General features: G+C 38.1%; 1 protein-coding gene across 3 annotated transcripts in view; it reads left to right on the plus strand.

Annotated features, from left to right (window-relative positions):
- Positions 1 to 15120, plus strand: part of HPSE2 (heparanase 2 (inactive)) — a 629145-nt gene that overhangs the window by 589841 nt on the left and 24184 nt on the right. For all 3 annotated transcript variants that reach the window (XR_012020748.1, XM_072805743.1, XM_072805742.1), the window contains one exon: positions 8956 to 9101. Coding sequence is in view for 2 of the 3 variants with exons in the window: in XM_072805743.1 (XP_072661844.1) it covers positions 8956 to 9101 (146 nt within the window). In the remaining variant the exon portion in view is untranslated. The remainder of the gene's footprint in view (positions 1 to 8955; positions 9102 to 15120) is intronic.

A 15120-nucleotide genomic window follows, 5' to 3' on the forward strand; every position in this document is an offset into this window, starting at 1 on the left:
TTATGCCCACTAAAACGTAACTAGGTTTTTTGTGACTTTGCAAGTCAGACAAGAAACTCCGTGAAGGAAAAATATTTGTCATTTTGCTGTCTACTTCAGTGCATCTATATTATTCACAAGAAGAAAATATTGAGATTAAACAAGTTTAGGAAGCTGCAGCAAGGCCACCAGTGCTCAGAAAAACCATAACCTTTGAATCTTGCAAAGTTGTCATTTCACTCCCATTCATCCCTGGAAGCTACCCCTCCATCAGCTTCAGGAAGAGAATCTTCATTTGATCATTTATTCAATCAAACATTTGTTGAGTGCCAATATCTATGTTCACAGACATTGGGGATGCAAAGGTAAGCTCTGACCTCAAGGAGGCCTCTTCCAACAATCCCTAATCTTCCAAAACATGCACACATGTATACACACACACCCAAGCACACACACATACCCCAACCCCCTCCACACACATACCAGTTATGTTTATGTTTTCAGGGAAAATTGTGATTTTCCTGTGATACAACTATGTACATACTGGAATATAACTATTTTCATGAGGCTAAAGAAATCTTTCAAGGAATAAAGAGAAGAATAAGCAGCATGTATTAAATATTTTATTTACCAGGCACAATGACAAATGTTTCCAGATATATCATCTCATTAAACCCCTATAAGGAGACTGGGGTTTAGAGATAATAAATCACTGTCCAGGATTTAAATGTGTATCTTTCAACTCTAAGCACATTATTTCTCCACTTTTGTTTCTCTGTGAAGCTTTCCCTGAATCTCCTGGTCATAAGTAATTGCTTCCTCTCTAAATTCCCAAAGTACTACAAGTGGTTTCTGCTCATGTGGAGTTTACTTTGGTCAGCCTCGTTTTACAGAGAATTATTTACATGTATCTTGACCACTAAGTTCCTAGAGGACAGGAAGATGTCTTGTTCATCTTTGTGTCACCCAGACTCAACGGAAAAGTTTGTGTGCCACTAATATATGTTCAGAAAATGTTTGTAGAAGTCAAGAATGTATTCACAGCTCTCACTTAGTTGGTAAGCACATAGGGCCATAGCTCAGCACCCCTACCTACACCCTAGTGTATCATCAAGGGCGTCATGGTCATGTATTGTAGCTAACCCAGTCTAAAGCCCAAGCCCTGATCACATCTCCATAACCAGCTGACCTTTTCCACCTTTTCAGCCTAGTAGTGCATACCTTTAAACTATTGTCTACTCTTAGGAAGCCAGATTCCAGGTTGAGATCTATGATACGAAGTCCTGGCTATAAAATAGGGAATTCTGGGGCTCAGAACATGGTCTAGAAAGAGGCATAGGCCCTTGGCTCTGTGGACTTCTTACCCCATGGAGAAGGGTGCTGCCAAAGGAAGACCAGAGCTTGGCTCTCTAAAGCAAGGGTCCCCTTGCCCAGCTAGATCTATATCAATGGATATAGTAAATGTGAGAAGTAGTGGATGAAGTAAGTAAATAAAGACAAAACATTTCAAAAATATGCATTGGATTTAGTATGCACTAAAAATAAAAAGAAACTTCAGAACTAAATTTCAGGGACACATTAGGAAATATTCATCCATTGCAATTTGTTGGATATCATTATCACTCTGATTTCTCTTAGGTATGTTCTGTGCTTGTCTCTGTCAAAACCTGATCACACTAAGCTTTTGTGGGCTAGGATTGTGTTAGGAGGAGGTGCGTTGAGGATTGAAGGGATATACTGTACTTGTCTTGCTGTAGTCATCCCATCCTCTAGAATTAAGGATTGGAGCACTTAAAAAGCTCCAAATCCAGGTTTCATGCTCATTCTCTGTATCTAATCAATCACCATGTCCAATCAATTTTATCTCCTAAGTATTTCTCAAAATCCCCTTCTAATTTAACTTCCTCACCTTAATCAAATGATCATTTTTCTTCTAAACTAATCTCCTAAATGGTTTTCTCCAGTCTGTTTTCTTCCCAGCTGTGAAAGTCAACTTGCTAAATGTAATTTGAATAGTATCTGTTTTTCTGTTAAAATTTTACAGTGGCTTCCCATTTATTTTAAGACAAATTCTAGAATCCTGAGGTCTACAAGAACTGGCCCTGCCATCCTCATTTTGTATTTACTGCTGAGTTCCAAGCTCAGTTGGTCTGCTTTCAGATTCTCAAACATTCCAAACAAACTCTTCCCCTTCTCAGAGACTTTTCCTAAGCTCTTTCTCTTGACTAAAACACTTTCTATCCTCTCCCCTTTTTTCTTCAAATCTTAAATGAAGTCTTTTACTCCATGAGAGATTTCTTTCCTCACCACAAGGAAGTGACCCTAGATTGGGTCACAAGTTCTATTATATTGCAGACTCACAGAGTCCTCCATTACCATTATACAATTAAAATTAATTATTTACTTAACGCTTTCTTCTTGCTAAATATAAGCTTCATGATAGCAAGAACTGCATGTGTCTTATCACCACTATATACTTAATACCTAGCATGGAACCATAAACATAAGATTCCATAATTCCACATTCCATAATTTAGTTCTAGCACCTCCTGCAAGGCAGGTGCTCTACTAGGCGTGAGCTATAGCAATGGGTAACTAGTCTTAGACCTCAAGGAACACACAGTTCAGTGATTAATCCAGTAAATTCTGCAAAATTCTGTCAGTTTCTTTCTCTTTTCCCATTTATTTTGGTTCAACTTACTCCATACACTGCATTGTCTAGCTTTCAGACAGCAATTGACTTTTTGATAAATAGTAAAGGAAAAGAAAAGATTTAAAACCTCTGTCTTTTTAGTGTCATCTGTTATTAGTTTTCCCTCTCCAGCTAATAAATGAACACTATTTTTCTTCCACCTTTCCTTTGTCTGATACACTTAAAGAATGTCTGTTTGTTTCTCCCTCTGTCCCTTGAAAATTGCAGTGCATTCTTTGCTTTAGATTTTTTTATTGACAAAAAAGCCATTATATTAGCCCTCCTTCTTGATGACTCTTACTGTCTGAAAACTTCTATTTATACTCCATCTTTCTTTCATATAATGTATTGTTGTTGTTGTTTTCTTTTTAAAGATTTTAGTTATTTATTTATTCACGAGACACAGAGAGAGAGGCAGAGACATAAGCAGAGGGAGAAGCAGGCTCCACTTGGAAAGCCTGATGTAGGACTCGATCTCAGGATCCCAGGATCATGACCTGGGCCAAAGGCAGAAGCTCAACCACAGAGCCAACCAGGTGCCCCTTGTTGTTGTTATAAGATATGCATGAGCATTCTTCATTTTTCCTATCTACTCTATACATAGAGGTCATTTCTTCTACTTTTTCATGTCATTTCCTTAACAGATATTCAGGAATCATTTCATTTGCTTAGTTTTACTTGTGATTATATAAATGGCACGTATCTATAGTCAAATAAAAGAAAGAAAGAGGAGAAACGGAGGGACTATCAAAATGAGGCCCATAGAAAATATAATTTGATTCTGTTGGGAGCTGGTGTACATGAGGGAGAGATAAGGACAGAAAAACAGGGATGGTAGAATTTTTAAAAAGAGGTAGGATAAATAGGGAACTGAGAAGAGCAAAGGTAAGAGAGGAGTCTGAAAATTGTACATGGAACTAAGTAAAGGTGAAATTTTCACATTCAACTTGACTTTTAACCTACCATCAACTCCCACCAACCCAAATCCTCTATTCCCCTGAAGGAAGAGATGATGAACTAGCAGCATATTACCATAAACTCATCTCTCTTTGGGCAAAACAATTAAGGGATACCAGCTTATGGGTGGATTGACAATGTCATCTTCAAAAGGGAAGCTCTGATAAACAAATGCATACACAATTTTCTTTTATTATCTTTTTAATATTTTATTTGACATGTTCAAAAGATTATCTATGCCTACATGTTACTTTTAAAGCAGAACAAAAACAGCACCATGACTCCACCACCCAACCCCAAAACGAAGCTACTACCATCAACCTCTACGTTCTCCCATTATGCAATTCCTGATTCCTCCCACCCCACCCCATTATCCTAAGTTTCATGTTTATCAACCTATTGCTTATATACCTATATACACAATGTTATCACAAATATATGTTCACTTAAACAATATATGTATGAGCCAAATGTAAGTATTTTTTAAAAAAGCAAATATTTGCCTACCGCATCTGAGAAACACACAGATATTGCCTAGATCACATACTTTACCTGAGCACACTATCCTTGAATTCCAGGAGGTTGGGTGGGGTGGGGTGGGAGGTGGGGAAATAAAGGCTTTTGTCCATCCATGTGTGCTTTTAGAAATGAAAGTGTAAGTAAAGAGATCGTTGCAAATAGATTGCATAGAATACCAAAAGGATAAGCAGAGAATAAAGGGGAAAAGGAATACAGAAACACTTTGAAAGTGCTTTCTCTAGAAATGGAAAATCAGTGAATCTGCCAATAGAGGAAATTTGAGGCTTAACACCAGATTCTCCTTATTGCCATGCTTACTACTAAATGGTTAACAGAAAACTCCTAAAAATAAAATGTTTCCTGATTTCAGTCTCTGAACAGAAAATATTTCCATGTTTTCTTCTCCTTTCAAGATTAGTTTTCATTGTGAAACATCTAGGATACTTTCTGAATAGAAAAAAAATTAGATGATTGTGAACTTTGAAAGAAAGAAAAGAAACAAACAGACAAAAAGAAACAAAGAAAGAGAAAAGATTCCTTGACTGGAAGGAATTTACTTTTCACTGCCTTTTGTATTTATGGATGAGAAGACTCAATAATATAAGAATGTAAACTCTTCTCATTTGAGCTGTAAATTCACTGAAATTCCAAAGTCCCAGAAGATTTTGTTTAGATACTTAATAATCTAATTCTGAAATGTCTGTAGCTGAGCAAAGGTCCAAGATTAGCAAAATCATTCCTGAAGAATAAGATAGGAGGGTTTGCTCTACCAGATTTCAAGACTTATGTAAAACAATGGTAATTAAAACAGTGTGGCAGTGATGCAGGACAACACAATGGGACAGAATAGAGAACCCTGAAACAAACCTATGAATATATGAAAGTTTGATATATAACACAGAGGACATTACAGATCACTAAAGAAAAAGAGACTATTTAATAAACAATGCTGGTATAACTCACTATCCACATAGAAAATATGAAGTTAGGCACCTACCTCACACACCATACTAGCAGATCAATTCTAGATTGATTAAAGATGTAATGATTAGAGGGGAAAAAACCTTCAAAAGTTATAAAAGAAAATATAAAATATCTATGAACTGGACACGAGGAAGGACTTCTTAACACACAAAAAGAACTAGACATTTTGTGCCCACTAGATTGGCAAAAATTCAGTCAGAAAAGAACAGATGTTGGCAAAGATGTGGATCAAAGGGAACTTATACAGACAATGCTGGAGGAAGTACAAGTTGGAATAACTGAAATCACTTTGGAAAACAGTTTGGCATTATCCTGTAAAGTTGAATATTTGTATATTTTTGTATGACATAGCAATTCCACCCTTAGATAGGTGCTCTTGAGCAGTGCTTCTCTAACTTTAATGAGCATCAGAATCACCTAGAAAGCCACACAATTTTGGGGCCCCACCCCTGGAGATTCTAATTCCTAGGTCTGTGAGTGTGTGCTTTCTGAGAAGCACGCAAGTGTTGAGGCTGCTGCTGCTGCTGCTGGCTTCCCATCACAGTGGAGCAGTGCTTCTCCAGATTTCCTCACTTGTGTCTTGAGAAACAGGAATAAGAATATTCAGAGCCACATCGTTCAGTAACAGCAAAAACCTGGGCACAACCCCAATATCCATCAGCAGAAGAATGGAGAAACGAACTGTAGTATGTTCACACAATAATGTATCATATAACATTGCGAATGAATGAACAAAAGTACAGGCAGTAACCTGGATGAATCTTAGAAGCATAATGTTAAGTGAAAAAAAATGAGTCGCGGAAAATTACATTCAGCATGAGACCACCTTTATAAAACTAAAAAATTAAATAATATATTGCTTAGGAGCAAATGTATGGATAAAACAAAATATGAAGCAAGTGAATGAAAAACACAAAAATGGGAAAGGGAAGAGTCACATATGGGATGCCTGAGTGGCTCAGCAGTTGAGCGTCTGCCTTTGGCTCAGGGCATGATCCTGGATTCCAGGGATTGAGTCCTGCATCAGGTTCCTTGCATGGAGACTGCTTCTCTCTCTGCCTGTGTCTCTGCCTCTCTTTCTGGGTCTCTCATGAATAAATAAATAAAAATCTTAAAAAAAAAAAAAAAGAGTCACATAACTAGATGCCACCACAGAGCTGTTAAAGTAGCTTTTCAGGTGGGTGGCAGGTTCTTATATGCTTCAGAACTCTCATATAAATTATAGGTACACAAAAATTTGTTATAAATATTTGTCATATATATACATATATATATATGGAAAACATATACATGGTACACATAAATGGAAAACAATTTTTAAATGAGTGCCAGACAATCAGGTAAGCTAAATGAGACAAGGTTATAGGGAAAGTAAAATTGTAATAACAATTAAAATACTCAAGTGACAGAAATGATCCTGAAGGAAATGTAAAGGACAAATTTGAGCTATCCTCTTGCAGAGGGAAAACAAAAAGATTGAAAAGTGATGAGAAAGGAGATGATAGATGTGCAGGATTGAGGATGGAGGGTTCACAATCAGACTCCTGAAACAAAGAGTGAAGCAAAGAGAAAGAAAAAGAAGTCAAAGCTATATTTAAGGAAAATTTTCATTGGTAAAAAAAAAAGACCTTAGTCTTTCTGATCAAAAGTATTCCTCAAATATCAGCAAATTGATGCAGAAACCCACATTGACATGTTTCCAATAAAAATTCAAATACCAAGGATAAAGCATGCCTTCATAAGCATTCTGGCAGAACACAAAAGATAGAAAATAAACAGGCTAACCAAACAGACTAAAATTCAGACTGGCCTCAAGTTTCTCTGAACAACAAACGCTACAAAAAATTATTTCAAAGTTGGTTTGTAAAAATAAATTGATATGACTAATTAAAGAAAGTTTGATTAAAGAAAAATCAAAAATGAACTTGAATCTCTAGATATTAAAATGTAAACTACAATAATGAAGTGATATAAAACTGTATAATACAATGTGTTATATTACATATTACACTGTTATATATTTATATATTTTTACATGTATATATAAAACTTGGTGATTAAGATGGATTTAAAAATACATTATCAACTGTATGATGCTACAACTAATTCCTGTAGAATAATTTAGAAAATAATAGTACCATATCACAAAATAATTTTCAGTGAATTAAGAGGTTATACTTTTAACTGATGAACAAGAAGAAATATCTTTGAAGATTTATCTGATCCTTGTGTGAGGAAGGACTTCCTAAGAATAAAAGAGGTGAAAGAAATCAAAAGGAAAAAATAGATTTTCTCTATAATTTTTTTTAATTCTCCATGTCAAAAAATCATAAACAGTGATAACAAGTGAACTACACACTTGGATGGAATATTTGTTCAATATACATTCCAAAGATTCTTAACAATAATATGAAAAGATGTATTACAAATCAATAAGAAAAGGATAGTGTCCCATTGGAAACAGGTGTGACTGTGATAATCATTTAATAAAGTTTACTTCAGATCAAAAATACAGAAATTGTAGTCAAATAAGAGCAAATGAAACAATGAGATTTTTTTCATTTATATGATTGATGATGATATTTAGCATTTTAAGTATTAGGAGACCAAATTTAATGGCCATTTTGAAGATACTTAAGGTTAATTAAGGTAGACAGTTGGGCAAGTCTTAGAGCTCACTATTCAGGGCAGATTTAGAGCTGTTCTGGTGGCAAAGGGGCTTGGAGACTTTGTTCTGATTTATGCAATTCAACAGATACTTTTAAGCAGCTGATGTTATAGATAAACACACAAGGAGAAAAAAAATCATTAAAAGATTTCTGCCTAGAAAGATGAAGGCTGAGAAGACGTGCATGATGTCTTTTAGACTTTGAGAAGCATGCCCACATTGAGTAGCATGATTATGGAATTCCAGAACTGGGGGGAGGGAAAAAGCCCCCAAACAAATTAGGAAGCCCTTTATTACATGGAGAGTTATAACCACTAAAGTCATTACCCCATGATTGGATATAACAGCAAATACAAAATAAATACAAAATACAAAATATGTCTTGTATCAAGTATAAAAAACAAAATATGGTAATAGCAAATACTATAGAAATTAAGGTGCCAGTGAATAGACTTTTGTAAGGTCAGATACACGTATGGGTCACAAATTGAATATTTATTCATCAGTTACAAATGGATGCCAGAATGGTTGAAAGTATCATATTCCTTTAGTTTAGAATTATTCATTTTATTTTAGAATTATTGAGGATGACCAAGAATTAGCACCAGGGTTTGCAAACATTCTTCTGTTTGTGTTTCTGACTCTGGAATTCAGAAGTCTGATCTCTTGCCTAGAGTACCTTCCTCTCCCTCCCACCACACAATTAGTCTTTAATGATAATATTTGAAGGATGACGTGTGGATTCTTATATTGATGGCAATCCTAAAGATTGGAAATCTTCTATCCTACAGTTAAACACAAGTGATAAACCAGTATGAAAGTAAAGTTAAAGAAAGTAAAAAATTTAAGGCCCTGACAGGTTATTATTTCATATGTGAAAAACTTTGATTCATTTGTTTTGTATGCTGGTCTGACTCCACCCCACTTAAATTTCCCCATTTGGTCAGTTGAAAAGGTCACTTTAGATAGTGCCCATTTCATTATCAACCCAAGGTGAGCACTTCATCGTGTTGACATGCTTAACTGAATTAGGGTCTCTAGTCACGATTCACTGTACCCCTAGTAAGAAGTAGTTTCTGGCCTGTGTGTTGGCATATTTATCTTTGACACTCAATGTGCATCTTTCTCTGACTCTCCACCTCTCTATTCTCCTCAGGACTACTGGCTCTCTCTCCTTTACAAGCGCCTGATTGGCCCCAAAGTCTTGGCTGTGCATGTGGCCGGGCTCCAACGGAAGCCACGGCCAGGCCGAGTGATCCGGGACAAACTAAGGATTTATGCTCACTGCACAAACCACCACAAGTAAGTCTTCAGAGAGATGTTACAGAAGGCTACTCCCAAAGGGCTTCAGGCTTCAAATCCCTTCTTAGAATTCCATACCATTTGGGACCCCTGTAAGACTTACTGTAAACTGCTTCTGGAATTATTTTACTTGCTCTTTACAGGTTTTAAAGGATCTCTGATAAATAGCTTTTTCTCCAAGTAAAACCATTTTCTCACTCTCAGAAGATTGATGCACAAAAAGTTCAGAAAAACACATGCCATTTTTTCATTTACTTCATCCAACAAATTTTTATTGAGCCTTTTCTCTGTGCCAGGTGATGTAATGTGCATGAGGCTTTTGTATGTACCTACACCTGAACCAAGTCTAGAGATATAAAATTTGTTCTTATGATCCACCAGCAGAGCTTGAGGAAATAAGTCTACATTTCTAAGGTGTATGCTGAAGAGCTCTACCACTAGAAACCTAGCCCTAGATCTGTTGTGTCCCAAGCTGGAAAGCCCAAAGGCAGTCACGCCAGCTTTAGAATCATTTTCAGAATTTCAGAAATCTTTCCAGCTATTTTAAATGTTAAGAGGTTAAATAAAATCTGGGCTTCCTTTTTTACAGGGCTGGACTTAGAACAATCAGTGTGGTAATGTGTGGCTATCCTTCTCTTTTTGATCTGAAGCACTGGTTGTCATTGAAGTCTGTAAACAAACAGGGAAAGTAATTATCATTAAACTGATAAAGTTTAGCAGATGCCATTTTAAAACATGAGAATCATAAGGTAAAAACTGTAAACAGCCTAAAGCGAATCCCATCTGACCAAATATGGCTTTCTTACATCACTTCCTGTTTAAGGAGCAGCGTAGGCAGCTCTGGAAAAGAACTCTTTCTCTTAATGCAGGTGGGGGAGGGGGAGGAGGAAGCTAATGCCTCCAGCCAGACCTTCATTCCCGTGGGCCTATCAGGGGCAGATCGTGGTCAGTGGATAGCACAAAGAGCTCCAGTGGTCAGGTTACAACAGAGGCTCTTTCCCCTTCCTTGATGAGAGAGGAGCCAAGTCAATTAATTTATCATGATAAGATTTTTCAAAGAATCACTCTGAACATAGTGGGGCCAGGGGCCAGTTGTCTTGTCTGTAGATACAAGTGCCTATTGTGGATGAGAGGAGGCTGGTTTGGGCAGAGGCCAGAGGTTTTCAACGTCCCTTTTGCTCAACAGGAAGCTCAATCCAATACCTGACAGAGAGTGACTGCTTTATGGCTTTGGCTGGAGTTATCTGATCCCCACACAAGGATACATTGTACTCCTTGTCTCCACCCTAGCCCTGAGGTAACCACTCAAAAGGAGGACCCCCAGCTTCAAGAGAGAAATATTACCCTTAGCACCTTTTGTCTCTGTTGGGAAGCACTTCAGTTGTGCCCTTTAATACTATCAGTCTGAGGAACCAGGGGGAAAATGTCAGTAGCCATGGGCTTTGCTGACCTTTGGTGTCCTCACAGAGGGCTCCTCACATAGTCTCATCTCAGTGCTCATCCTGATATTCTTTGACATTCTTGTCACTAATAGTCTGAATATACCATGAACTCAGGGCCAGTGTCTCGTTCATTTTTGTATTCTTGGTGTCTAATATAGTGACTGGCATGAAGAAGATCTCAGCAAATGTTTAATGAAGGAAGGAATGAGTGAATGAATGCAGAAATAGGACATCAAGACATCATGGAGGATTTACAGTTCTGGCTCTCTTCCCCTTTGATGTCAGCACATCATCCAGAAAGAGGTGGTGTGGTAGAGTGGCTACAAATTCTACCATTCACTAACATCATCTGGATCTAATATTCTCTCTACATCACCAGCACCCCTCTACTTTCCATGGGAATACACTTCAGAACCTCTCTGGGGAAATGGTGCCACTGTGCTTCTGTCAGTACCATCCCTCTTCCCCATTACAAAAGAGAGACAAGACTAGACTGATGCACATATGACCTTCATGATAATAATAGGGATGAAGGTCTTGTTGTTCCTATTTGAAAAGTAGACCCACAATGAATGCATGGAACTGGCTGGGGTTGCAGATCTCCTACATGTCTATTGGTGTCAAGTGCCCCAGATTGGTAGGCACAAAGATAGGACAAGTGTCTCTGCTCCTTCTCCCTGGAAAGCCATGTGTCTTGTCTGTGTCTGCTCATCCCTCACAACAGTCATGAGGAAGCACTACTGATTCACTTAGTTGATTTATGGTCAACAAGCTCAAGGTCACAGAAATGTCCCAGAGTGGACATCTTGGCTTCACACTATTCACTCTTGACCAATACTCTGAAAATATATATCCTGGATCAAAACAGGGATTGGGTGAGAAAGTATAAACTTACCAGTAGAACAACCCAAAGAGAATATCTATTGAAACAACTCCTGAACTTCAGTGTATATTGAGCACTTGCTGTATGCCAAGCATCTTGCCAGATATCTACACTTATATTATCATATTGAATTCCAAAAGTTTTATGGTATCACTCCTGTATTCAAATAATAACAACATTAATAATGCAAAGAATTTTACACTTGGGAAGAAACCTTAGAGATCTTTGGCCCAATATCCTATACAACAGAAATTCCTTTTACAGCCTCCTTGACAGTTATGCAACCTCTATTTGAATATCTTACTGAAAAAAAAAATGAATATCTTACTGCCTTTCATGGCAGCCTCTTACATTATGGTTTGTTTCTGACCTAGGAGAGTGTTGTGTTTTACAATCGATTTAGGATAAAAAGTGTGATATGTATACCAACACCAGCAGGTGTTCCACTGCCTTCTGTTCTAGAGTCAACAAATTACGAGCCTGGTGGCATGGCAGTTCTCACCTTAGATCTTCTTGTTCAGAGAACAAATAAGTTTTGACTGGGAAACCTTGTTTTATAAATCATTCTGCTGAAACAATGTATGTTTCTGGGGAGGAGCTGAGGTCTTAAGCCAAGTTCAGAACCAATTGGAACCTGGTGGATACTGAAGCAAAATTGAGCCGAGCCTTTTGGGGTTCAAGTTTGTTTATTATTGGCAAAACATGACTTCCTGTTTTTTAGAAGAAATTTTTTTAAAGGCTCATAAAAAAGGTTCCTGAGGCTTCTTGGACATCAAATCGCTCTTACAAAACAATATTTTGATGAGTTAAGTGTAAATGAATCAGAAACATGTGGATTAAATTTCCCTTAAAATACACAGGGGCTTTGAAATTAGGGGAAAAAATGTTTGGCAAAACATGGCCTGACTTTTACCGAACCCAAAAACTTTGAGTTAGATTTGGAGACAATGGACCAATCCAGTTCTCAAACACACGGACTTTCACTGGAAATGACCATGGATTCCAAAGCACCGTCTTGTCTTCCCTTTTCTCATCTCCCAGCTTCACTGGAGACATTCCTAGAACAGTGACTATTTTTTATCTGGAAGTCAAGATGCAGCTCTCCATATGATGTCCCCCACCTCTTAAATCCAGGATACTCCACTTTGAGCCTCCCTTCCCTGACTCACTTCCTCCTACCCCCATGGCATCACAGAGATGTCAGGCAGCAAAAGAACAGCCAGAAAGATGAACTCCAGATGCATGGATTCTCTGCTGGGGAAAAAGTCTGACTGTGAGTGAGACATGGAGTAAGATAGATGTTCTACCAGACAGAAAGAGACATTCGCTAAGAGAACCAAAAGCCACCTGGACTTGACCTCAGAAGACGATCGATTGCCTGTGAGCCATTCTTTCAGTCAGATCCCTAACTTCTTAGGGAACAACATTCTTCCAAGATTATTTTTCTGTGGGCAGAGAATATATATTCTTCAGGAATCTGGATTCTCGACACAGTACTTTCAGGTTGGTGCTGCACTCCCTCGCCAAGAATGTGTCTTCGCAGCCACAGGACCTCTGCTTAATATCCTTGCCCATCAGCCAAGCAGAAAAAGGGATGGGTGAGGCAGGCTTCAATGCCAGTTCCTACCTGAAGAGGCTCCATGCATTCTGAGAGCCTCTGCACAAGGGTCTCTGAGCTGGCTTGCTGTATGGTTTGTCTCCCCCAGGGGAACTATGTAAATAAAAATCAGACCATTGCCAAGCAGCTTGAAAAGACAGCTTTCCCTGTAGCAATGCTGTGCTGTCAGGTCTCCCTCCCACCCACCACTTCCCTACATCCCACCCTTCTCCTCTACAGTCTCCCAGGGCTCATTCTGCCCCAGCTTTGCAGAGGAGAAACTCGTAAATGCAAGTGTGCAGCTCTCCCTCCTCCACTGCTGGACTTGAGAAGGTTGTCTGGTGGTAGTTAGCACAAGAGTTTACCACAGTCTGGCAAAATTGGTACCCACGTACCATGCGGGTACCATGCTCATACTGAAGCCCAGAGTACCTGTAGTTAATGTTTCCCTCAATTTCCTCAGCTAAACTAAGCTTAAAGCCCATTAATAGAATATAGTTAATGTTCTTTTAATGATGGTAAGTGATTACACAGTCTAGCATCCTTCTTCTGAGCTCTGGTGATATAAGTCTGTTAGGAAATGGGCATTCTCTTCTGACCTAACTCAGTTGGCTCCAAAAACGACTTCACATGCTTTAGAAGACTAAGAAGGACCAGAGGAGGAAGAACCAGAGAGAAAAGTCATTTAATAATTTATCAGAATATCAGTGCAGGCATTCAGAAAGCCTTGAATACAATGAAGTACCCTCCTACAGATGCAAGAAAAATCTTCTGACACAGTCAGTGGAATGAATACACATTAAGAATTCTAATCTTAATGGATTGCTCTAGGCAAGTGGTTCCCAAACCCACCTCATCTGCCAAATACCCTAGAAAGATTTAGACACACACACATACCTACACATACACACACAACAGCTCCCTAGTTCCCATCACAAATGGATGGAATCAAAATCTCCAGGATGAGCCCTGGTAACTGTTTTATTAAAAAACAAAAACAACCCAAGTTATCAAGTTGACCTGCCCTCAGTCACTCAACTCTTAATTAGCACCTTTAGAAGCAGAGGTGAGTGACCCAGAGGCTAAGGGATGCTGTTTCTGCAAGGAATGATATTTTCCTCTGGGCAAAGTTGACTTAGAGTTTCTCTGAACTCCTTTGAAGGCAGGACTGGGTCATTTCTTCTGTTTCCTCTCATTAACCCATCCAGATGGGGCCCTAGGGGACCCCTTAGAAACAAAGTCTTTTTTCCTACAAGAAAGAAGGAAATCATTATAGTTTTGTTGATACATGCTGAAAGGCTCTTGCATGTAGGCATATAGTTCTCCCAGGCTTCTGAACATCCTGTGCTGGTTTAAAAGGATTCCAAAATGTGAATAGGCTTATAATCTTGGTGTAGATAAAACAGCAAAAGCAGAAATGAAAAAGATCAATAAATTTGACTACCTAAAAGTTTTTAACTTTTATACATCAGAATACAATATAAACAAACTGAATTCATCAAAGAAACCCCAGGGGAAATTTTGCAACATGCATGCAAAGAATAACTATTTTTAATAAATTGTTTGTTTGTTTGTTTGTTTAAGATTTTATTTATTTATTCACAAGAGATGCAGAGAGAGAGAGAGGCAGAGACACAGGCAGAGGGAGAAGCAGGCTCCATGCAGGGTGAAGTGGGACTCGATCCCGAGACCCCAGGATCATGCCCTGGGCGGAAGGCAGCGTTAAACTGCTGAGCCACCCGGACTGCCCAAATAGTTTTTTTAAATCAATAGAAAAATGGACAAAGGACATGAATAGTCAGTTTATAAAAGAAGAGATGAAATGGCAAACAGGCCAATGAAAACAATGCTGTACCTCAACATAAATTTTTTTAAAATACGTATTAGTACAACATCAAAATCCCACTATCACCTCTTAGGTTAAGAAAGATATTTTAAAAGGTTAATATCCATTGATATTAAGGGTATGAGGAAATGAGTGCTCTTATAGATAGCTGAACAGAGCAAATTGGTACAAGCTTTCTAGAGAGTTGACATCAGTGTTAGCAATATGTGTGTTATCAGTCAGGATAGGTGAGGTTATGCTATGATAATAAA

Source organism: Canis lupus, chromosome 29, assembly GCF_048164855.1.
Source record: "Canis lupus baileyi chromosome 29, mCanLup2.hap1, whole genome shotgun sequence".
Lineage (NCBI taxonomy): Eukaryota > Metazoa > Chordata > Mammalia > Carnivora > Canidae > Canis > Canis lupus.